The sequence below is a fragment of the Megalopta genalis genome, chromosome 5 (genome assembly GCF_051020955.1).
Source record: "Megalopta genalis isolate 19385.01 chromosome 5, iyMegGena1_principal, whole genome shotgun sequence".
In the NCBI taxonomy this organism is placed as follows: Eukaryota; Metazoa; Arthropoda; class Insecta; order Hymenoptera; family Halictidae; genus Megalopta; species Megalopta genalis.
The window spans coordinates 907,344-932,879 of record NC_135017.1 but is presented as its reverse complement, the minus strand read 5'-3'; the positions used below and the strand labels follow the sequence as shown (position 1 = coordinate 932,879).

At 31.2% G+C, this 25,536-nt stretch overlaps 1 protein-coding gene across 4 annotated transcripts in view; it reads right to left on the bottom strand.

Annotated features, from left to right (window-relative positions):
• LOC117223086 (Cysteine string protein) overlaps nt 1–24,000 on the bottom strand; it is a 186,234-nt gene extending 162,234 nt beyond the window's left edge. For all 4 annotated transcript variants that reach the window (XM_076522188.1, XM_076522190.1, XM_076522191.1 and 1 more), the window contains exons 1-4: nt 23,796–24,000; nt 22,201–22,339; nt 17,758–17,910; nt 17,216–17,347 (exon numbers count right to left, since the gene is read on the bottom strand). In XM_076522188.1, the coding sequence (XP_076378303.1) occupies nt 17,216–17,347; nt 17,758–17,910; nt 22,201–22,339; nt 23,796–23,815 (444 nt within the window). In that variant the 5' untranslated portion in view covers nt 23,816–24,000. The remainder of the gene's footprint in view (nt 1–17,215; nt 17,348–17,757; nt 17,911–22,200; nt 22,340–23,795) is intronic.
• Between the last annotated feature and the right edge of the window lie 1,536 nt (nt 24,001–25,536).

Here is a 25,536-nt window from a genome sequence, read left to right as displayed (position 1 = left end):
GGACCGTAAATGTCTGGTGCGGTATCTTGAGTAATCAAATAATCGGTTCTTATTTTATAAATGACTGTTTTTGCCTATTTAATAATAAGCAAAAGTATGTAACATTCCTGCAAGATGAACTACAAACTTTTAGATGATATACCATTCGTGGAAGAATGTCGTATCAGCACGATGGTTGTCCGGCCCATTCTACACGTCTTGTAAGACAAGTTTTAGATACACTGTTTCCAAATTGTTGGATTGGACGTACTGGACGTGTAGCGTGGCCAGCCCGGTCATCGGATCTCACGCCTATGGATTATTTCTTGTGGGGACATTTAAAAGAAGTTGTCTATTCTGAAGAACCAACAACGCCAGAGAACATGAAAAACAGGATAATAACAACTTGTGCTGCAATTAATCCCACAACATTTGAAAGGGCCAGAGAGTCTCTTATTCTATGTTTTAAAAAATGTATCGATGTGGAGGGGCATCGTTTCGAACAACTATTAAAATGTCAGTTTAAAAGATAGGTTCGTAAAAATGTCTTACAAATTTCATGATGGGGTTTCGTGATAGTAAACATGTTTATTTATACTTACAAATTCCCGAACGACGTCTTCGTCTCTAAAATCTCGATAGACAAAAATTTGGCGTTTCCATTTAATTTTTAATCTCGAAGGTCATTTCAAGGTCATGTAATGTACACAACTAAACATATTTTTACATTAGCTACATGATTCGATAAAAAAAATTATACAATTATACGCAAAAAAATATCGATGATCTTGTAAACTCCGAAAAAAAATTACCTTGGAAAAAAAAATTTTTTGTAATACGATGGTTTTTTCAAATCGTTCAAATAGCATACAAAATATTTGCTGTACCCCCATAATTAGAGGAGATATTTAGGTGGCCTTATTTAGGTGGCCCACCCTGTATAGATATTTCAATATTTCAATATTTCTACAGGTATGCACAAAGAAGTGGGATATACAAATGCAGTGGAATATACGGAGTGTTTCATAATTATGTTAACACTCAGAAAGCTGATCTCACCTCTCATTGTTCACTGTTTTTCGTTAATAACTCGTAAACAAAGCTGCAGACTGCATTTTTGCTAAAGAAAAAGTTACTTCAAATGAGCTCAGGAATCACCCCTTTCCAGGTGTTTACGACACCTTTTAGTGATTAATACTTTTACCTTATACATTTAAAGATATGTCAGTATTGCATTATCCAAATAATACTATTTGATCACGTTTTTTTAAATGTCTCAGTATTGAATTAGAACAGCGATACATTGAATAAATACGCGACACATAATTAATATTTTTATGCTTGAAGAAAAGTATTTGGTCAGGCGAGGTCTTAGAAAAAAGTGTTATATATATAATGTTTGTTTTAACGAGTGCTGATGCTGATTTTATAAAATTCTTTTTAAAAATTGTATATATATATATATATATATATATATATATATATTTTATTGATGAAATTTTGACCCATGATAAGTTAAGGTTTCTCCATTCTTATCCTTATCTTCAGCCTTTGTTTTAGTGTATTAATTTCTGTACATATTTCTCACTTCATCAGATACTTTTCTACAAGCATTGTTTACTTTGTTCACCGTATTTTTCAAGAAAATAAAGTAAAACATGAATTATGTATTGCGTATTTTGTTCAATATATGTCTAATTTAAAGTTACCAAGGCTTTTATATTTGTCGTAGCATTTGAGATCTAAACAATCTCGTTTTTTTTTATTTATTCGCTTCTATCGCTTCTGGCCAGATACTTATTGCCAGGGATAGTAGGTAAACGAGAATAGTGAGTGACCTGTAATTTAATTTCTAATACACGACCCTCATATGCATGTGAACATGTGTAATTGTGATAATGGTTGTGAACAAAATCAATGGAAACCAGATACGATACGTCTTTCTTATAAGCAGAGAATAAAATACGGTACAGTACCTTCTCGTTTGCAAATTCTTAATAACAAGTATCCTGAAAGCGATCATCGTGTTTTTTCTTAACGAAATCATAAGCAAAGTCAAATGGAACAAGCATACAAAGCGCGTTCATAGTAATCGTTCTTTGATATTATTTACAATAAGACAACCTGATCTTATAAAATACAATATTTGTATCGATTATGTTTTGGAAGAATTAATGCTAAGAATTACAACTTCGCTCGCCCCCGGAAATTTGTCAACAGGTTTTTTTGATGACTATGCTGAAGTCAAAAATAACTTTCATGATTTTTGTTGAAATATGAAACTTGAGAGAATGTTTTATTGGATCGTTTTGGTCAATAACGATTAAAATGATTGAATAGAACATCTAAACAGAAGTACATGCTTCTTTGCGATCAAGTTCAAAAGTGAACAAAAATAAACAACATTTTCCAAGGGTATATATATAACCTAATAATTACTTAAGATCACTCATTTAAGATCACTTTATAACAAAATTTCGAATATTTTTCTGAACTGCCAATACGTAAAGTGTTACAAAAGTGTACTCGATCTACAATCGATTTACAAAATAGAAATTTTCATAACATTTTGAAAATTTTACGAATTTATGGCAGAAATTGGTAGGTAAAACTTTTTTTAATTATTCAAGAAAAGAATATCTTTCTATGTAACTTCAATGTTTTGCAATTAATACAGAGGATTTTTATGTTGCACAGAGATCGGCAGTCATATTTATCATACAGGATGTCGCAGAGCTCGCATGACACTCGGAAAGGGATGATTTCTGAGATGATTTCAAATATCTTTTTCCTTAGCGAAAATTTTGGTTACGGCTTCGTTAATAACTTATAAACGAAGAACACGAACCAATCAAATAGCAAGTACGACTGACGCATTCCGACGTGTAGCGTGCTCGACACGAAATTGGTCGTGAAGTGGGATGGGCGCCAGCCATACTCGCTCTTTTATTGGTCCGTGTTTTTCATTAATAACTCGTTAACGAAATCGCGGAAGACATTTTCACTAAGGAAAGAGCTACTTAAAATCGTGTCAGGAATCAATCTTTTCAAATGTAACGGAAGTTCTGGGACACCCTGTATAAAGCACGTATTATGACAAAGATCGCATTTACAATCTTGTAAAGCTCCACTTCAAAATGAAAGAGTCCAATCGATCTCGAAATCTTTATTTTGATATACTTTTACTATTGTCGAAAGAGTAAACGTATAGTAACAGACGACAAATCATAATTTCACAACTTTTTATATCATAAGCACAGAGTGACTCAGCTAAAGGAGGCCACCTAAATAACTCCCACAAAAATGTGTGCACCACAATTAAAATTGATTTGAACAATTCACTGTGTTTCTTTTTAGTATTTTCAAGGTCATCGTTATTTCTTGTACAAGATACGTTTATTTTTTTCTGATGCATTCCGTAGCAGACTGGAAAATACATTCGAATACGCCTGTGATTTTTAAATCACCTTGAAAGTTTGAATTCGAAATTAAAAGATATGAACCACTTACATGTCAAATCGAATAATTCCATAAAACAGAAAGTGATATAATATACATAGATATAAGATATAATATACATACTTTTTCAAAATTCCCATTAAAATGTTAATTCTTCTAAGAATGACAAAATATAGCCGAATAGCAGAATTTCAGTTTGTCGTCTGTCCTATTACTATAGAATTGTATTCTATGTGTCATCAAAATGAATTTTCCAAATTATGCATTTTGTTTCCACTTTTATTAAGTTATTCTTGAAAATTTCTAACAAAATGTAATCACACTTTTGTTCCACAACACGTTCCCACTTTTTTGATAGACACATTTTCATGGTTTCAATGTTTCTTTTTACAGATTTTATATTGTCAACATCTTCTCGCTAAAACATCCTGCATTGTAAGAAATAACTGATAGCCTTTCCAAACTGGATTCGTGTAATTTTTGTTTTATGTATTGTTGTAGCGCTATATCAAAACGACTAAAGAGAATAACTTCGATACTATTCCTAATTTCTTCGAACATTTATTAATTAATATCGGGAGATTAAAAACTCCCGATTTTGTATTCTACCAAATGTTTCCTAGAAGTCTGTCTTTATTTCAAATGAACGTAGGGACGTAATTGATTTTGAAAATCAAAATTTCTTTTATGGGAATTATCAAACATGATGAAACAGTATAGTGTGTAGCATGAATTATCTAAATTAGTTGGAAAAGAAATTGCTGCTTGAAAATTGGGAGTTTTATATCACTGATATTACTGATTACGACAAACAAATCTTAAGGGCTACTATTTTCTTTAGGCGACCAAAATTTGTCGACTTTTTATGTTCCCGTAAATATTGACGTAAAAACGCCAAAAATGCAAGTTTCAATGTGCCGAACTCATTGATTATGTCAAGGTTACTACTCAGGTTGTCTCGGTTACTACTAACCTAGAACCATTAAATTTTAGCAAGAACATCCCACGGTACATATACATATAAAACTTCATGTGCTATGCAGAAAATTCCAAGCGTAGTCAAGCCATCCTAACGCTCAGCCCTTTTCGCTGCTACATTTTCCAAACCACGAACGTTCTTTTTGAAATCTTGTACTCATATGATTCTGTATATTCTAAATAAACGCTTTTCCATGTCCATGCTGCCATCTAGTGGCTCTACGTACTCGTGCTGCCACCTAGCGATGCCCCCCCCCCCCCCCATTGAACTAAGTCTATGGACAACTAAAATAATTTCTTCCTAATTCGTGCTCAGATTGCGCACAAAAATGAACAATTTGGGAAAAAAGATACGATTATTCGAGCCTTCCGGCTCGTTTTTATAGTTACTGATTGTCAACAGTTACAAAAACGAGACGTAAAGCTCGAATAATTGTATCTCCTCTTATCTCGTATAATCATATCTCAATTTTGTGCACAATCTGAGCGTGAATTAAGGAGAAATTACTGTAATTACGTACTAATATGGCAGTGCGTTAACCAATAAAAAACGCTAAAAATTCATCAACTTTGGATACGTATAATTTTTTAACCAATGAGTACCGCATTTTAAAACCTGCATTCTTGGTATTTTTTCGACAAAATCTATAGAAATATACCATAAAAAGTCTAAAAATGTTGGTCCCCTGAAAGAGAAAAATTAAGTGAAAAATTCGAATTGAAGTATAAAATTTATAGTCCGAACCGAGGTAAAATCGGGGTAAAATCCACAGGGATGGTAATATATCGTGGAAAATAAGTCAAAAATGTTCAATGAAGATTTAAATGCAGGATATACCACATAACTGTCGCACAGTGGTCTAGAATTCATTTTTGATGGCAAAATTTATTTCAGCGTTATTTCAAAATTCACAATTGTATTAGGTAATTGAATTACGACCATTTGTTGAATGTATATCAGCTAAAATATTATGAAGTCAAAAATATATATTTACCTTTAAAAATATCGAGGTAGGACTTCCATTTTCTTTAAACAACAAATATTTTTAATTTTTTATATTGAAATTTGTAGAGAAGTGAACACTGATCAACGTTTTTTGGAACCATTTTTTTTACCAAATTATTGGAAATGTCTGAAAAATTATACTAGCTGTGCTAAGTGATCTGGAGAGCGACTGTATCTGATCAAAATTAAAAATGCTTTTATATCCCATTTTTCTTCAACAGAAACATTGTTATTGTAACTAATATAAATAAAATGGGTGAACTTGCCGAAATTGGGCACACTGATCTACATGGCCTTGAAATATGTTAGAAAAGGCGGTACTTTAACCAACTTTTCCCTTTGCACTCTGTTTTAATTTTTGAGGTATTTGTAAAAAAATTGTTGCATTACTACATCGAATTCCACTTTCTTTTATGAAAAGTCTGAGCTTTCATATGAAGCAGGTTATGTTTACCATTTGAAACCATGTTTTTAAAACCTTTCACAAAGTTTAAATTTGTATTACTTATACACATAGATTAAAAAATCTTACAACAGGATTATGTACTTAAAAAACACCTGTTTTCATACATGAAACTAATGTTAAAACTAATCAATCTGAAAGGAATCATCTGAAATGAATAATGTTCTGGATTTCGATGTCTCAAAGGGTCGTTATCTTATAAAAAAACAAATTTGTTCAATATCTTAAACTTAAAAAATTGAGTTGTAACCACGAAATTCAATTTCTAGATCAGTGTTTGTGATCACGATCTTTTGCACACTTTTGGGTATCCTTGTCTGTATAAAAATGATCTAAAAATTGCTTTTCGACAAGATGTTTATGAATGGTACAATATTTTTGGCTTCATATTGTTGTAGCTGGTATCAAACAGAATTCAACAACCTACTACACTACGATCTTGAAATGACCTTGACCATCAAACTGTGTATATAATACCAGATGTGATAATGACTGAAGTTGGAAAAACTTGAAAATTACAATATTGTAAAATATTACGCTAGATTCCAAAGATAAAATGAAACAAATTTTAAAAAATTTAAGCAATAAATGTGTGACTTTGAAGTTCTATAAATATAACAGTATTATGTACATAGAATTAGATGTATTTTTCCTTTTTAGGGGACATTCTCTAAAATGATGTAATTAACTTATGATAATAAATCTTACCATGGTGCCATGAAGCACCTTTTTATATTTGAAACTTTCATTTCATATTTTCTTTAGCTAATAGAGAAGTAAATATAGACTGGCTATTCGTTGGAGTTTTGAGAACAACTGTCCCTGATTCACAATTTTCAAGATTTTCGAAACAGCTTGAGTGTGGAATAGCTAATATAACGTTTAATTTTTATATTATGGTTTGCTTCACTAAGAAGAGAAGACCTTTGAAGAAATTGTGATATATTATTAAAATACAAATTGTTTAGACTTGAAAGTTACTGTTAAGAGTTTTATAAACTTATATTTAACTGTTTGGATATTAAAGTCTTTAAAAAGAGAGTTATTTGCGAGTTATTAATCGCATTTGGAATTCGTACTAATAACGAAGATGATTTTTAACAAAGCAGATTTCAAATCTGTTCATTTTAAAAGAATGTTTTTTTAACTGGCCGACAATATAACTCCGTTAATTCTCACCTGCTTTATATACAAAATGTTTTCATTCAAATATATTAAAATTGTGGCGATCAAAAAAAGCCGAATAAAATTCAGCACTTTTTATTGGGATAACTACGCATGAATATTAAATTCTTTTAAAGTTATTTTACATACAGGTCGTTTTTTTTTAAACGAGCATCTATATTATGTTCATTACTATTAACTGCTGAAATAAGTGGCAATGAATAGTTTCAAAGAGTGCATCTTCTGCTTGTTTAAGTAATTGTAAAACTATGATCTTGAAATTACCTTAGAAATGACAAAATTAATTGAAATTGGAAAAATGTGGAAATAGAATAGATTATTAGAATAGATTATCATTTTTTTGGTTTATCAGACTGTAAAATATTTGATTTTTTTTCGGTTGCGTTGTAAGATGTATATTTTTTCTAAATGTGAGTCGATAAAAAATCTAAAATTGAAAGCAACAACGAAGTATTACCCTTGGATCTTTTGAGGGTTAGATCCTAGAACCAATGTTCAACCTTGTAAATGTAGTATGACTATTAGGTTCCACAATTTTTCAAAACTATATTGAAAATTGAAAATTATTGCTTCATCGTGATGAAGATAAAACTAACTTAACAAATACCGTAATCAACAAATATATAACAATTTCTATATAATAAACTTAAAAGGTGCTGTCACATCGAATCGAGTACTCAACAAGTGCAGGACACTGTCTTAGTGTTGCATGCAAGTGATAACATCGAAATCAAAAGCTGTTTGAATAGCTTCATTTTTTAATGAACATTTAGTGTGCGCAAAATAAATAAATCGTGAAAGAAACAGTTCGCACTTACTGTTTGAAATCGAAAATGAAATACGATGAAACGTAAACAAAATATACAACTCACTGTTCAAATTATTAATATACTGAATAAAAACTAATACCACCGAGGATGCTACATCACTACGGATACTGTTACTACATGTATAGAATACCTAGATAATTCTAAGTATGAGTGTCTCAAAAAGGGTGTAAATCATTGGAAGAAGACATCCCTGAGCTAACTTGAAGTAACCTTTTTCTTTGCGAAAATGTTCTCCACAGTTATGTTACCGAGTTATTGACACAGAGCACGGATCAATCAGAACGCGAGGATGCCCTACGAATTTTGGTGCGACGACGAGCTATGGTTAACGTAACTGTTGGCTTCGTACTGAGTTATACAAGTCAGCATATATGTGAAACTGTTGTTCCATATTTGATAAAAATAATTTGGAATCCGACCAGAATTCGAAATGCGTGTCACGTGGTCTGTGCGCTGACCTTACAAAGTTCTTCACATGTTGGATAGCATAGCAGGGGCATGTCTCTATACCCCTTACCTTTGTATACTGTCGTGTATTTGCTATCAGCTGTGCAGTTCGTCTTCCATTGTTTAAGGTCAGTGCACTGACCTCGCGACGCACATTTGGAGCAGCAACTGAATTTTTAAGTAAACGGCTAAGTTTCCTATTAATTTCTTATTAATCATCGACTTGTGCATGCCTCCTGATCGGCACGAAACTAACGACACACTAGGTAGATGCAGCTCGTCATCGCGTCAGTATTCGTAGCCCATTCTCGCTTTCTATTTGGTATCTTTCAATGATATCTCGTTAATATAATCATAGAGAACATTATTACGGAAAATGTTACTTCAAATCACCTCAGGAATCAACCCTTTGAAGAGCTTACAATATCTTTGAAACACCCTATACAAATATTTCACTTTAATATAATAATATTTAATGCGCGTGAGTATAAATAAGAATTATCATGTGAATTTAAATTGACCAGCAGAAAAAGCGGACGCCCTTTAAAATGAACAATATTGTTCCAGTAAACAAAAGACTAAAAATATTCAAAATTATTGATTCAGTAAAATTAAAATTAGAATTAAATCGTATACATTTAGAAAACATTGCAATCAATATTTTATATAAAACTAAACTTTTTAAAGGCTAAATTAATTGTGTCTACGAAAATCTTTAAATTCTGTTAAACTGAATTTATTGTGTATTAAATAAACAGAATTGATCAAAAATTTATTTGAAGCTAAAACTGGATCAGATCTGTTAATAATATTGTAATGAAAATTTGATCTGAAATAAAGATCGAGTAAAATCTGTGTAAAATATAACATTGTGTAATAAAATATTCATTCAAAATTAAAATTAACACGATATTATGTAAATTATGAACATCGTTTGTTAGATACAATTTTCATGAAATAAATCGTATGTAACTAAAAGTAGTAAGTGAATAATTATCACGATTAAATTCCTTATTCCAGTAAAAGTTTCATTTGTACACACATATGTATGTCCATTCTAAAATTGTGAACTTTTTTGCTGGTCCTTGCACAGCCATTATCATTTTATGGTATGATGTAAAATATCATACTCACAATACAATATAAGATTTTACTCATTCTTACATTCTAGTTATTTTAATATTTACAAACTTTTATTTTTTAGATTTTCTCCAAGAATATTAAAATTTATTTGTTTCTTTATTGTATTTCTTCCGTAATTATTTTGTTGGCCACAATATTTTCAACCCCACATTTCTTTTATAAAATGTACTATTTTTCCGAAACTAGGGCATGTCAACTTTATTTATTTTCTCAGTTAAATAGACCAATGAAACATTAAATAGGATATTTCACTGTTCCACGGATTCAGGGTGAGTCATGAACTTCGTAATAAATTATGTAGTCTTTGAAGGGACATATCGAACGAATACAATTTGATTTTCTATATCTCAATCTTCTGAGATATTAAGGTAACTTTTTGAGTTTTCTTCAAAATCAGAGTCACAGCTTTTTCAAAATCAATGCATGTTTGTTTTAGTACCACATAGTTTCCAATGTAAGGACGAATTCAGTAACCTATAATATGATGACCTTGAGTTAACTTTAAATTTAAAAGTAGTGTTAGTGCACAGCACTAATGTCTTTATGACACGGACGTGCATAACCGGCTGTTTTTCGAGCCCAGGTTTTTTGGGAAATCGTTTCTCTCGGTCTCGATGGCCGGGACTAGTTATAAAGAAGGAAAGGTTCCGAAGGGTCAGCCTGACATTGTTTTATGACGGTCATGCCTGGAGGAACTTTCCTGTCTTTGCAGGGGGCCTTGCGGCCGTCTGCTTTGAAACGGACCAGCTGATTGGCTATTGCCAAAATCGGGCAGGACCAATCGGCGCATAGTGTAGGTGCGTTGGAGGGATGGTAGTCTGCTACGAGCGAGGGTATTCTCTGATAAAGCTTTAGAGTTGTAATAGAAGTCGTAGCATCAAGACATCCTGACCAAGGGTGTACTGTAGTCAGGGGCTCAATACAAAATAGCAGGCAGAATCCGGTTCTTTATTTTATACAGTCCACAAATATAGCGTCATAATTCGTCGCTATTATTGACGACGCTGTGACGCCCCAACAAGTAGTGTCAGAAAACTACGCACCCAGAGTAATTCATCAATCATTACTTGCAAGATCATGTGGTCAACTCGAAATCATCATATTATAGGTCACTGAATTAGTCTTGCCATCACTAACACCGCGGTATTAAAATTAAAGTGCATCGACTTTGAAGAAACTCAAGAGATAGAATTGATAACTTCTTGATATTTAAAAAAGAAATGAGATATGAAAGAGATCAAATTCTACTCATTTGATGGGTCCCTTAAAATGTTACATTATTCATTGTTAGTGCTCGTGGTGCTCCTTGTGAGCTTCGAGCTTTTGCACGTGATTTGCCGTCCGAATAATATGGTTTTTCTGTGTCTTGTGAGTCCCTTATGGTCTCGTGTCCAGTGAGTCCCTTGTGGTCTCGTGTCCAGTGAGTCCCTTGTGGCCTCGTGTGTAGCGAGCCCCTTGTGGCCTCGTGTGTAGTGAACCGTCGGTGCTGACGAGGTTCTTCTCCTGACTGGGTTGTCTTGTCTCTACTCTTGTCTGTCTACTAGAGGACCGGAATCATGCCTAATATCACCTCGGTCCTCCCTACTTCTCTTGACCTAGGGTGGGCGGCAAGGAATTACGGTCCAATCACTGCAATCCCAAATCCAGTGAGACTGCCCCAAAACGGTGGGCCGAGAGTTAGAAGGGGAGTGGCGAAATATTTCCTGCTAGACATCCCACGATGATGGATGCCCAAACAATGTCAGACCCAACCGTAATTGACTGGACCTTAATCAAGGACCAGGAGACGTTATGACGGTGCCGCATGTGCCCGGGAACGGCCCGGGACAGACCCATACCGTCCGGGTACCCAAGCACATGGCCCCTGCCATAAATCCTGGCCACTTGGCCTAACATTCATTAATACGTTTTTTTATACAAACGACCAATACCGAGTTATTTTAGATAATAATTCTTACTGACCTATCCTGTATATGGATTTCTGAGTTAGAAAAGACATTTTAATACATTTTTGTGACCTGAATGCAAAATTTTATCCATTCTCATGTGTAGTTTTCGAAGAAATTATGTTTGAAAAGGTAACTTCTAAAATGTGTCTCGTGTATTAATAATAGGCAAACAATGACTACAAACTATGGTTAAAGTGAAAGAGGTATTCAAAAGTTGCCAGTTTTGATAATACACCTTGCGAAATTATTTCGTTTTTACTAAGAAAACAAAAATCAATTTATGATTAATACCAATACTGCCCATAAGATGAAGGTTGCCTTTATCGTGTGGTGTAATTAGAATTTTTCCTACATGCTTCAATTTTTAAGTAAACTGAAAAATATCAGAGAAATTGTCTCATTTTGGTTACTCTTTTTATTTTAACATTTGTTTAAACATATTTCTGCATTCGCATTAGAATACCACAATGCAAGTTAGAACCATGTACAGGGTATCTCAGCTAAAGGAAGCCACCTAAACAAAACTTGTTCAGATCAGAGTGTTCTATAATATCGCGGTAATAATTTGTTTGCAATTGGAGAATTTTTGCAGATTTCAAGGTTACTTTTACTTTTTCAATTAAAATCATATATTTTCTTATACATTGGTTGATGCAGCTCGACATTTTCTATAAATAAAAAGTATTGACCAATTCATGTCAAAAAATTATTACTTTAGCAGATATTTTAACGTCAATTTTATAGAACTCTTTAGATTTTCTGTCCTGTGTTCATTAGCAGATTTGAAGATGAATACAGATATCGTTACGCTAGATTCGTAAAGGCATAATTGTACAATTGCTATGTAAATAATATAGTATTTACTTGTTCTTGAACGCATTGTCTACTAAAATTCTGATGAGAATCGCGATAGTCATCATGTTAAGAATGAAATTGCAATAATAGTATGTACAAGACGAAGATCGTTAGAAGAGCAATTCTATATGATTGACATTTTACTGTGAAAGTTGGAAATTTCAGTAAAAGCTAAAATGTTGCATGCTGAACGATGTCCAGATCATTGCCAACATTGCGTAAAAGCTTTAAGAATGTATATGATAAGTGAAGATTTTTTATGATCACGTACACCGAATCTGCTTACTGATCAAAGAACATGAATTTAATGTATTTCAAAGTGTAATTGAAAATCTTATAATAGTTCGCGTCAAATTGCACGTCAGCGTAATATTACTCCAGAACTGAGTTATGTTGATTTCGCGAAACACATGGAATATTGTAGATGGACTCAGTCTAAAATTTAAAGCAATAGTTTGTTTTTAAATTTAGTATTATTTTCTGATGAAAGTACACTTATGAATTGTGAAGACCTTAATGTACATAATGTGCACTTTTAGACATAGCATGATCCACATCAAAAATTCACAAGATTAAGGTGAAAATATCTGCTAAACTAATGATTTTTCGACGTATGTACACAGATCAATACTTCTTTATGGAAAATGTCGAGCTATATCAACAAATGTATAAAAATATATGATTCTAATTAAAAAAGTGAAGGTGACCAAAATCTCCAAAAATTCACCAGCTGCAAACAAATTACAGTGACTTCTCTCCGATTGCCGCCGGGTCCGAATTGTAAGCAGTCAGTCCTAGAAAGCCGGTGTTGAATTCCGGCTATAAATACATTGTAATACTAGAATAAAGACGATGACTTAACTTTTTTATTTCTAATTTTTTGTACTCGAACATTTTTTTCATATATTGGTCAGATTTTTCCAATTAAAATAATATCAAACACCACATGCTTTAGACCATACTTATTCATTATACGTAGCAAATAACTTATTTTATTTGCGAGAAAAGCATTAGAAAACCCGATTCTTTACATATGAAATATTAAAGACAACATCAAAGAAGGTATGTATGTCGTTCGAAAGAAAATATCAGTGAAGTTAAGCTATTCAAGTTTACATTCGACAATGGTTGAAAAGGAAAAGACATGGCTGAATTAGATGACGATAGAAAGAGACCATGGCTGAGTTAGATGACGGATGGAAGAGACCATGGTTCAGTTAGACAATGGTAGGATAGGACATGGCTCGATTCGACTACAGTCTGAGAACAAGCCTACGCGATTAACGGAGAGTGTGAAGGAACAGTTTTCTGTACTTTTGCCATCAACCCTGGAATTTTAAGAGATCGAACATCGAGGAAGAACGACACTGTTTAGATAGAGATTCTCAAAACTTAGCGCCGATAGCGCTACGAATTGGTTGCAAATATGGTGACGAAAGACAAGGGCTGGAACCGAACCCTCGTTTTCCTGTGTGGACAAGAGTCAACTCGTCACTTTTGTTTGAATCGTTTTTACGGCATAACAACGGCAATTAAAAAATCAAATCAAAAGCAATAAAAAAATTATCAAAGTAAAAGACAATTTGCTTCGATGGCTCTATTCAGCAAAATTACACATTAAGTATTAAGTAAATAAATGTAATCAAAATTATACATATCCTGTTTGATTTTATTTTAATTAGAAATATTTGTCCAAACTATATCATATTTAGTCTCATTTTAATCAGAAATGTTAAAATTTAAAAAAGTTATGTCAATGTATTGACATATGTATTAGTTGTGTTCCAAGAATTCGAGTCAAAGAAATCGCGGCGCGTGCCACAACACACGTGTTCACTGACTCTGTCGAACCTTAGCATCGGCATAGATGACCTGATGACCTGAACAACTTTTTTAACAAAGTTTTTCAGCATCTCTAAAAATAACAATGATGTTTAGGTGGTCTTTTTTAGCTGAGCTGCATTGTATACGTATCACTACTGTTAAATTACAAAAGTTATTTTCAATTTGAAAGCTTGTTCAGAAAAATGTATAATTGTGAACACAGCTGACAAAAACCTGTCAGAAAGGCCTACTCACAATTAGAAATCTGAAAATAGTTAAATTTTGCTGGACAATGTTCTTAATATTAACTGGGTCATTCCTGAAACCGCGCAATTTGTTTATACTTTATTCTGATATACGTCAAAGTTGCTAATATTCTATCATGTAAGACATTTTGGGCCCACGGCGTAATTCGGTATTCTTTTTTTTAGAAACGTATATTGATCAAATGATATAATAATATTTTACTCCAAAATTTCAAGAAAATAATTTATGTAAAAACTTATTTCTTTTTTACTGATTCTAAAAATGCCGTAAGATTTTCGCTACTTGTATCATAAATCGCACTGATTTGTATCCCAAATCGTAGTTCATTTACCACATAATAGAAAAGGTTACGCCTCACATAAGTTTTACTAAAATTAGTTTGTGTAATTTTATGAAAAGATAAAAACATCTACGTTTTATAAATTTGTGAAATGTTTGTTATAACATTTATAACGTCTTATACATTTATTTTGAAACACATATTGGAAAATATCAATAATGTATTTTCGCATCATCCTACCAAAGTCAAAAACTTGAATGAGGCATATGTGTTTTATCCAATGTCAATGCTTTAATTAGATTTTGTATATGTTTTATATAACTTATGTATTCTTTGTTCGTACATTACTTCATTTATTTCGAGAATAAATAAAATATCTCATAAGGTGTCGAAATGTTTTCTAAAATTATTCTGGTGCAATTCAAGTGGTCAAATTTTACGAAGAATTCGAAGCATTTTTTTCTTTCCAGTGGAATGAGAAAAATATGCAAAGAACAATAAACGCTTTAATAAATAATGCAGAAAATTGTAACGTTTATATTTAAAAAAACATATTCAAATTATCATGAAAAGCTTTTGTCTTTGTTAAAGTAGAATTTCGAGTATGTCAAAAAAGTCCCGGAACGGTCTAACATTTTAAAACGGGACATATTAGAAAAATGTGTTTCAGACAAAAGTTTTGGGGTTTCGAATATTGTATTAACAGAATATATTCAATTGACTTCTGGTGGAAGGGTCAAGGTCTCATAGAGGTCAACACAATTTTTTAAAATGTAACACCCAACTTTTGATCATGCAGTATTAAAATTGATTACAAGATAGTTATACGTATGTATATGTATATCTATATGTATATGTATAGTTATAATCTTTATAAATTACGTGCCGTGAGTATAAAGTCCATCCATGCAACCTCCACACAGTGCACGCTGGATAATGCTAATGATGGCGACACTATATTTTTTAAAGATTATAATTCAGCTAATCCTCAAAAGAAGTAGGCCACATTGCAATGTTTTTGAAACATCTTGAAATCAGTTTTAATACTGCATGACCAGAAACTGCGTGTTCTATTTTTAAAAAATTAATTTCACTTTTATGTAACTAACCCTACCAATCAGGGTCAGCTGAATATATGCAGTTAATGGAACATTCGAAACCCTAAAACTATGAAACATTTTTCTCTCAAATGTCCCGTTTTCAAAATATTGGACCGCCTCGGAACTTTTGGGCACACTGTACATTGTTCTTAATGCTTTATTACCTCAAAAACAAAATTTTACCATTTCAAATATTAATGAATTACGATTCTAGATTCAAATTAGTACAATTTGTAATACAGGTTGCCAAAATAGTACCTTCTGGACACTTTCAAAATGTGCATATAATACATAGATAATATAAAATTCTTACAATTTTTGTAAGACCCTGACCTAACCCTATCATATGATCTACATATACATTAATCTCTCGCTAATTCGTGCTCAGATTGCGCACAAAAATGGACAATTTGGGAAGAGGATTTGCAATTATTCGAGCCTTGCGTTTCGTTTTTATAGTTATTGACAATCGATAACTATTAAAACGAGCCGCAAGACTCGAATAATTTTATCTCTTCTTCCCAAATTGTCCATTTTTGGGCACAATCTGAGCGTGAATTAGGGAGTATTTACTGTACATATATCCCACATTATTTTTATAATTTTTTTAATTTTTACTGGAGAATTTTCTCTTGTAAGAAGATATGTAACACGATTATCTCTCTTCGCTTGAATGCACCTCCTGTATGCTTGTAAAGAAACTAACAACAAGGGAGATTTATTTTGTCAATGAAAATAAAATAATTAACGAAACTGCTCACTGAAAATTAGTATCATTGAAACTATCCCATAAATTATTACAGATAAATTTCCCTAAAAAGTTAAGAAATTGTACAGAAACGTGGACTGATGTCTTCTATTTTAAATTCTACACTAAGAACTAGCAAACTTTCTAAAGTCTAGCCTAAAATTGAGTCCTTCTACATGGGAGAATAAATCAAGGAATCAGTAGAACACTATGCAAACAACAAGCAATAAATAAAATCTAATCTAACTTAACCTATTTTAAATTTTACCCATCTGATGATAACTAAAAACGATATGTAATCAATTCTAAATTCAATAATTATGTATTTCAATACACTTAAATTCGGAATACATATTGGTTTTAGTTATTATTATCAGAACTATAAAAATTAAAATGAGGATTCTATTTTATTTTCCAAAGTTTGTCATTCACCCTATATCTTTATCTTTAACGGTTTTTAAAATAGCTTTCAATTTTCAGAGAGTAACTTTATCCATTAAATTGAGATCTCCATTGATAAAATAAATTGTTTCTCTAATGTCTAGCTTTTTTACAAATTTTTTAGTTTAATGGTACATCAAACTCAGAGGATAAAGATTGTACACTTTTTAAGTATGCATAAAATATGTGTACTTTCATACCTTTAGTGGATTTAAGTACAGTTGTTTACCTTACAACTAAATAATAAGATATAAAGTTTACCGGAAGATTGTGGTATGCTCCACTGCACTCTGGCGGTGTTGGTTTGCATTTGCCGCAGCAAAAGTTGCAGCAACAGCAGCAACAACAGCAGCAGAAACATGCAGTTATCAAACTACAAAATACGACGAGTGCCTGCAACAATGTATCAAGCCATTAATTTTTTCTAATCATTTCCTTATAAGTAAAAAAAATGTTATAGGAAGTGAAACATAAAAATTTAACATAATATTTGTCTACAGCAGAACCTTGACAATAAAAAAGACCACAAGGAAAGAGCTAAAATTACTTTGAATTATTTTGTATTCAAGACAAATTGATTATTACGTAGGCTATAAACAGTTAAAAATTATACTTCTCAAGTAACACAGATAAAACTTTAACTTACAGTGAGTGTAAGAAGTATTTGTAAAGTAAATAATTCCAAAGAGAACTGTATAACTAGGATTATTATTAAACTTTCTTTGTATATTATTTGGAATAAATAGTTTGATTCAACTGCATTAGTTTATGCAAAAATATAAAAATTAGTAGTTCGTACTTACCTTGCACCATCCAGAAGTAACAACAAAGTAAGCATTAACATTGTCTTCACCAAATTGTTCACCAACATATAATCCAAGAGATCCATAGTTGTCGTATATGTTACGTTTTGTCAAATCTGTTAATATAGTATGCGCTCTATTTATTTCTTTAAACTGAAACAGAATAATTTCGGGATCGTAACATTAACAATATTACACAAGATAACATGCTGATCTACGAATAAAATTGCTATGCTATTAAACAATTTAAGTTAATATTTGTGATGGGGTAATTACATTTCCTCTATTTTAAGCAATAACGTCTCACGATCCTAATTTCATATACTGAGTGATTAAAAAATGGCATTCAATATTTATATGGTATGTAAAACACACTATTGAGAAAACAAGCCTTAGTAAACGCAAGTCGAAAGATTAACCGTTTCTGAGGTATAAACATTTATGTTTGCTAGCATTATGATTTATAACAACTGCATAATATTGATGTAACCATGTAATACTAATAAGATCCACAATCGCCGATTCAAACTAATTTTCGATGAAATCTATCATTGGCAATTGAATGAGAACATTCAGAATGCAATTTATATATATTGAAGTAACAGAAATGTTTATATCTCAGAACAGTTGACTTTTTGACCTATGTTTACTAAGACTTTTTTACTCCGTACAGTTGTGCCCTATAAATCATGTAAATATTGAATGCTTTTTTGAACACCCTGTATAATCCTATTTGCTATAAATTCAATATCATACGCTTATTTCCATAATTTTCAGAATATCCTATAATTTTGTCTATTATTATCATTAATATAAAGTTGTATTTCGCGAAACATTAAATATTACATACAATATGCAAATCATATTAGACACTTTCATGTAAATTCTTTGTGTTGGATCGAAAATACTTTGAGAGCTGTAATATTATACATAATATACAGTTCATTAACTAAATAGTAAAGTAATTTGTAATTTTTTGTTCATTGAAGTTAAATTGAAAATTTATACATCTTTTTTGGCTGAGTGGCCAATTGTTGAATAGATTATTTCAATAAGATGTTTTTTATGTTACTCTACCATGTAAACAGGTAATGTTCATTGTACACATACGAATTTATAATATTAGATATACAAATTAATTTATGACCTCATTATAACTTGTTTTTACTATTAATTATAATATAAGGTGGACAAAATTAATTACTTTATATAAATTATATTTACATTTTAATATTAATCCTCATTATTCCAATTTTTGAATGGAATAAATCGAAATTAATAATGAATGAATACATACCACAACAAGAACCAAAAATTGCAATTATTTTTATGAAAAGAAATTAATTAATTGTGAAGAACACAAATTAATTTGTATTCCTAAGTTTTATGCAATGATGTACCATCAAATATTTGTAATTTCATAAGAAAGAAACGTTATCTCCAAGATATTCGAGTTATATTATATTTATTCAGAGTTAAAAAGTCCTTTAATTTTTTTAACGTGTGCATGGAAATTACATATACTTACATTTTTGTCACGTATTTATTATTTTTACTTGTAATGATTATATAAAACAATTTTTCAAATTAGTGTAAATACCAATTTAATTTTACCTTTTTTCTATTCTTTTAACAATTAGTGCTCAACACAAATATTGAAATTTTAAATTTATTCTTAATAAACTATTTGGATTAACAACAAATTAATTCTGCTCTAAGCAAATCTTACCTAATTTGAAATGCATTCATGTATGACTCAGTCTTATATATTTTAATCTTACAATCCTTACATTGTGTACTTAATGAAATATATTATAAATATAAACTATATTTTTTCAAACTTTGACAACCTTGTGAAGTGTGCATTTGACCTGACCTCCATTTGACCTTTTTAATAATCAACGAGTTTTCAAAAGAAGATATCCAATTTATACAAAAGTTAGTGTCTTATGAAGAATATATCAGTCAAGGAAAGATGTATGTATAAGTATTCTCTTGTACGAAATATACACTTTTGTTACTCTGACAGTCTTCTGGTTAATTTGACCCTACCAAGTATTATTTGCTTCTTGGTAAATTCAAAGTCTACTACATATGGAATAAAAATATAGATACTATTTGATAACAAAACATTACATATACAGGGTGTTTAAAAAAAGTGGTTTAAGACTTTGAGGATTTATAATATTCACCAAGGGGAGTAAAAAATATTCAATCAATATGAGTTTAAAGGTAAATCCTTCTGACAGAAAATCGACTTTTAATATCTATGAACATCCAATACGTGATAATGCTATTAGACAAGCATCAACAAGGATTCTTTCATAAATGTAAAACAAACCTTCTATGTCATAGTAAATTTTTCATGTGTCTTTCCTCTGTTGCGATGCAAAGTTCACAACCACAAAGCATTGATCGATATACATCTGCAAATATTCCATTCAAATCTTGTATTGTTTGACACACATTTTCTTATTTTTCTCGTAATTCTTCTATATTAATTATGGGTGATGAATAGACCATTGTTTTTAAAAGTTCTCGTAAAAAAAAATCTAATGGATTTATATCAGCAAATCAAGAAAGCCATTCTACTAGACTTCTTCTCTCGATTTGTCAATCAACTACCTACAACAAAATTTACTACAGCAAAATAAGTTTGTATTAAATTTGCATTTATGAAAGGATTCTTGTTAATTCTTGCTAACGTAATAATCCTGAAATTTCTCTACTTACATTCTATGCGTCACATTGTAAAGGAACTCACTCACGTTATCGAATATTCTTAGATACTAAAAGTCGATTATCAGCAGAAAGGGTTGATTCTTGAACCATTTTTTAACACCCTATATACATATTTAAGAAAATACGCAAATGATATAGGCAATAAAAATGTTATTTCTTATAGAAAAAAGTTAATATATAACCATGGAAATCTTGAAAAATAATAAAACTAAAATACCTCCAGAAATGACTAAAAATTGTTCTGTTTTTATCACATCCTTCTTCCTTTTTAATTTACAAATACATAATATAATAATTTTCATAAAATTGTGTTTATGTTGAAACTTAGCAAAAAGATGTAGAAACATATTATTATGTATAATGCATAATAATAAAGAATTCTCTAAAACAGCATTCAAAGCCAGAAATAGTTACACACTATAATTCAATTAGTGAAAATATACATCAATAGACATTGAACAAATGATTTCAGTATAAGATTGTTGAAAAAGTGGTCTAAATTCAAAATGTCTTCAAAACTCAAAATATTAGACTTGAACAATTAATGTCCGACCAGAGAAAGCGGAATTCCCGATCATTGAGCGTTGATATGAGATCAGATTACTTTTCATTGAAAGTATTTTAGAATATATGTGTGTCCCTCTGAAAGTTTCTCGCGCGAGTTGCTCTTGTGAATACTCGCAAATGGTGTATCCATTTAAGAACACCTTCGAATCATTCTTCCTTCTCACACAATTTCTTTATATAATAAACTACAATATAATCGCTACGATATAACGTGACGACAACGCATCATAATACGAACCAGTTTCGTATTATAAGAGTAGCTCTCTGAGAGTAACTCTACTGTGGTTCCAGAACAACTCGAGACTCGAGACTACAGAGGAACTTTTGACAATTCTACTCTCAGATGGTTATGCTCCACAAGCCTCAAAGCATTTATATTTATGATCCCATAAAAAGAATGCTCCTGAACCTTAATAAGTTTAGTTATACCAATACATTATTACAGCTTAGCATATACTTAATAAAATACTGATCAAATACAGCTTTTAATAATTTACCTTGGTTATCATACAGCCGAGAGTTCACATCACCGATTTCGATGATTTTTTAACCCTTTTATTACCAGCGGGCCGATATATCAGCCCTCGGCACCTATGCGAGAACTACCACAGGTCAATCTATCGGCCCCATGCATCTAAGATCAAATTTCCGCTGCTATAAACATCAGATCTCTTTCGTTTAGATTTAATTCTTATTTCTGATCTCAAGTTTCGTATTAATCTTTGGTCTGGAAGTACATGAGTTGTTTTCTCTTCCATCTTCCATGTGCTGACTCTTAATAAAAGTTGAAGCATACATATCAAATCGACCGTGGCAGTCTTCGCATGTACCGTGTAGGTGGACCTGGCATTAAAAGGGTTAATATGTTGTAAAACTCAACGTTTTAAACAACTTCTTCCTATATATTTAATCGTTACTCAAGCTTTATTTCCATGATATTCGTGAAAAATTGCTGCTGCTTCTGCTTAGTAGTAGGAGCAGTAATTTTTTGTAAATGTCTTGGAAGTTAAGTCTGAGTAATAAACTAGGTTACATGTACAGAAAAAGGTTGTTTAGAATGTTAAGTTTTGCAACATATTTAAATGTTTTCAAAATCGTTGATGTAGACCCCCTCACTTGCATAATTACCATTACCTTGTCTGCAGCTTCTGGGTTATTCGGATTTTTATCCGGATGATATTTTAATGCTAATTTTTTATAAGCCTTCTTAACTTCCTCTGGTGTGGCAGTTTTTGAAATCTCTAATATCTGGTACAGGGAATCCCCCGCCGTTCTAAAAGAATTGAAAAACAACTAAATTAATTACCAAACACATAATTCACGCCAATGTAGCAATTATTAAATCATATAATATGAAATAAGAGATTTTTAATCATTCGTAATGTCACTACTCGCATGATTGATAATGTTGAATCTTTGGTTGATCGAGTTGTATCTCTTTTTGTATTAACTTAAAATTCATATTAATATAATATATAATAATATAATAAAATTATCATTATTGTATTGTTTAGCTATTGGATATCTGTAATTATTACAAAAATGTTGTGTGATGATATCAACCAAAGAGATAAGAATAATCTTTTTGTATGAGTTCAAACTAATTATACTAATTATTTCAAACTAATAACATTGTAAATATTCAAAACCATCAAGAATTACAAATACCTAAAACCTAGAAGAACAATAATTGAAAGTGAATTGTATAAATTTTAAGGTAATATGAAAGAGCATTCAAATATGAAATGTCAATCAATAATTTGAAAGTGCAAATTACAAATGATTAAAAATCTAATTCTTTTGTGTTATAAATAACCTAATATTTACATTTCAAGTTGTGTGTAGGATTAAAACACCAAGGATTTTTAAATAAATGTTAGGGAAAACTAAATTATTAATTCATCAATACAAAAAACAGTTAATAATGTATTTGCAGGGGTGGAGAGTATTTTAGAATAATTAATTTGTCATAAAGTGCTGTTCCTACAAAATATAGTAGGCTTAGTACTAATTCATATGTTTGCACAATGTAGATTACTTATTTATATTAATTGTACATTTAATAAGATACGTGTATATGCTACACCAGTTTATGTTACATTAGATGTATCATAACTTTCTATTGCTTTTAAAAATAATAAACGATACAAAAATGAGATAAAGGAAAACACACTGTAATTTTGGAAAAGCCTTAAAAGTTCAACTTGAGAGGTTTCTTTACAATTAAATTTTTGTACATATAATGAAATTTATAATCGTTTAAAGAATGTTTCACTCTAAAAGATCGAAAATCGCGATCATTGTTTTAAAAATCGAAAATATAACAATGAAATATATTACCTATATTTTTAAATTTATGACACAAGTTTAACTATTTGCAATCGTGTTAGAATGATATTTGAAAACCAATAAACTAACCTAATATTTAAAAAATGTCCGAGATTAAACCGTATATTATCAATTGTTGAAATTAATATTTTGTACGTTTTTCAACATCGGGCAGTGGATCGTAATGGAAATACTAAAATAAATGAAAAATGAACGAACATGAACGTTTAACCTAACATATGTTGAAATTTGTAATATATTTTAGCGTTCAAAACATATTTGACAAGCAACACAGGTATATTCAATACGATCATCATCGTCGCAAAATAACGAGCACTTTTTTAAAAAATCAGCTAAATTGCATATTAAAATTGTTCAAATGGTGGTAATGAAATACTCACGACATTTTTCTTCCATCCATGTTTTAATGGAAGTACGATTCTCCGATTAATATGAAATATAATGTAGAATTAGAAGTTTAAAAATTACTTCGAGAGTACGTCGTCTTACTACAGGAACGTGATTTTTGTCATTAAATGCATGCAACGTTTTGAACTGATATCGTTTCGGTTGATAGCAGAGGATGGAATTCAATATTTTAGTACTAAAAGTGGACACGGTTGCGCCAAACTGGCGCTACTGAGAGACAAACCTAAATTGTAACCCAATGAACGGAGCATAAAAGTTAGGGCCAATGCACATGAGCCATTTCCCAGTCAAGGTCATAAACTATAGTTTAGCAGATAAGTGAGTGCGTTATTCAAATGAGACACCCTGTATAACATCGCATATTAAAGTGACCTTTTAACAAATAATTTTTTTTTTACTAACATTTCAATATTTCATCACGAGCGGCTAATTAAAATGTTAATCTAACATTAAATTCGTGATCAGTTACCATGAAAACCTTAGGAAACGGTATGTTTCCAAAGTTTTTAATGTGTGGCCAGCAGTTGGTCATCTTTGAACATGATGCGATGTTGTTTGCGCTTCTATTCATTCGACTTATGAATCGTGAAGATCTATAATTGTTAATAACATGAAAAATAAATCATGTCATATTTAATCATAACTTTGTCTGTTATTATTCGATGCTGTCATAAAAATACAGTATTCCTTCCGAGAGTGAACAAAAGATGTGCTCCGGAAGTGAATGAATGTTATTGACACAGCTCCGTCTTGAATTCGCTTTTGCAACAATGTAACACGATCCAAGGAAGATATCGGCGAGGCAACTCTAATGTAAAGACAAAACTCTATTATTAATACACCAACGTATTTATGAGATCCTTTTAATGAAAATGAGATCAAACACGATATAATTTCGATTTAATTTATTTATTTAATGAATCAGAAAAATTTGGAACGCAAAGAAGAACAGCGTTCGGAATGAAAGCCGCGGAGAATCGAGACCGCTGATTGGTTAATTATTATAAGTTATGACAGCTCGAGCGGACAAATTAGTCTCAAAATAAGGAAAGTCGTAAATAAATCTTTAAAAATCAGCGGCGATTGATGTTTGAAATATTCGTCCTGCAATTTGATTCATTTAGTATTCATTCATGATAGTACGATGTTGAAAAGTTGGTTGCTATTTGGGCTAGTAAACCTGTATGTCAGTATCAAATGCTTTCTGAATGAGATGATGTTATTGATTATTCTATGTATTTATGCCTATATATTTCACGTTTGTTGCAAAATTCAAATTGATGGTCGGGCATAAGATTTTTTCCCACGATTTATTTCATTCTATTGAATAGTATTCTTTGCAAGATTTTTAACATAATTGAAATATTGAACTAAAGAGGTCGGTATGTACGTGGTAGGCGAGTGTTCTTTACCGGGTTTTTGTAACATTATTAACTGAGCAGATTTCTACATTTCTATTAGATTGGCAACTTATTACCTCTTCTTCTTAAAACCTTCTTCTAAAAAAAAGATTACGGTTAATTACGATTTATGATTGTCACACTTTTGGTGAAAAATAGTTCTAATATAATGTGATAATGTGTTCTGCACGTAACAAGTAGTTTGCGTGTGTGTGACCTTTGAAAGTCGAATGTATGTATTTTTTCTGGTCTTGCGTGTATGAAGTGTTTGAAGTTAATGAATTCGTGCCTTCCTATTGGCTGAAGTATGTTG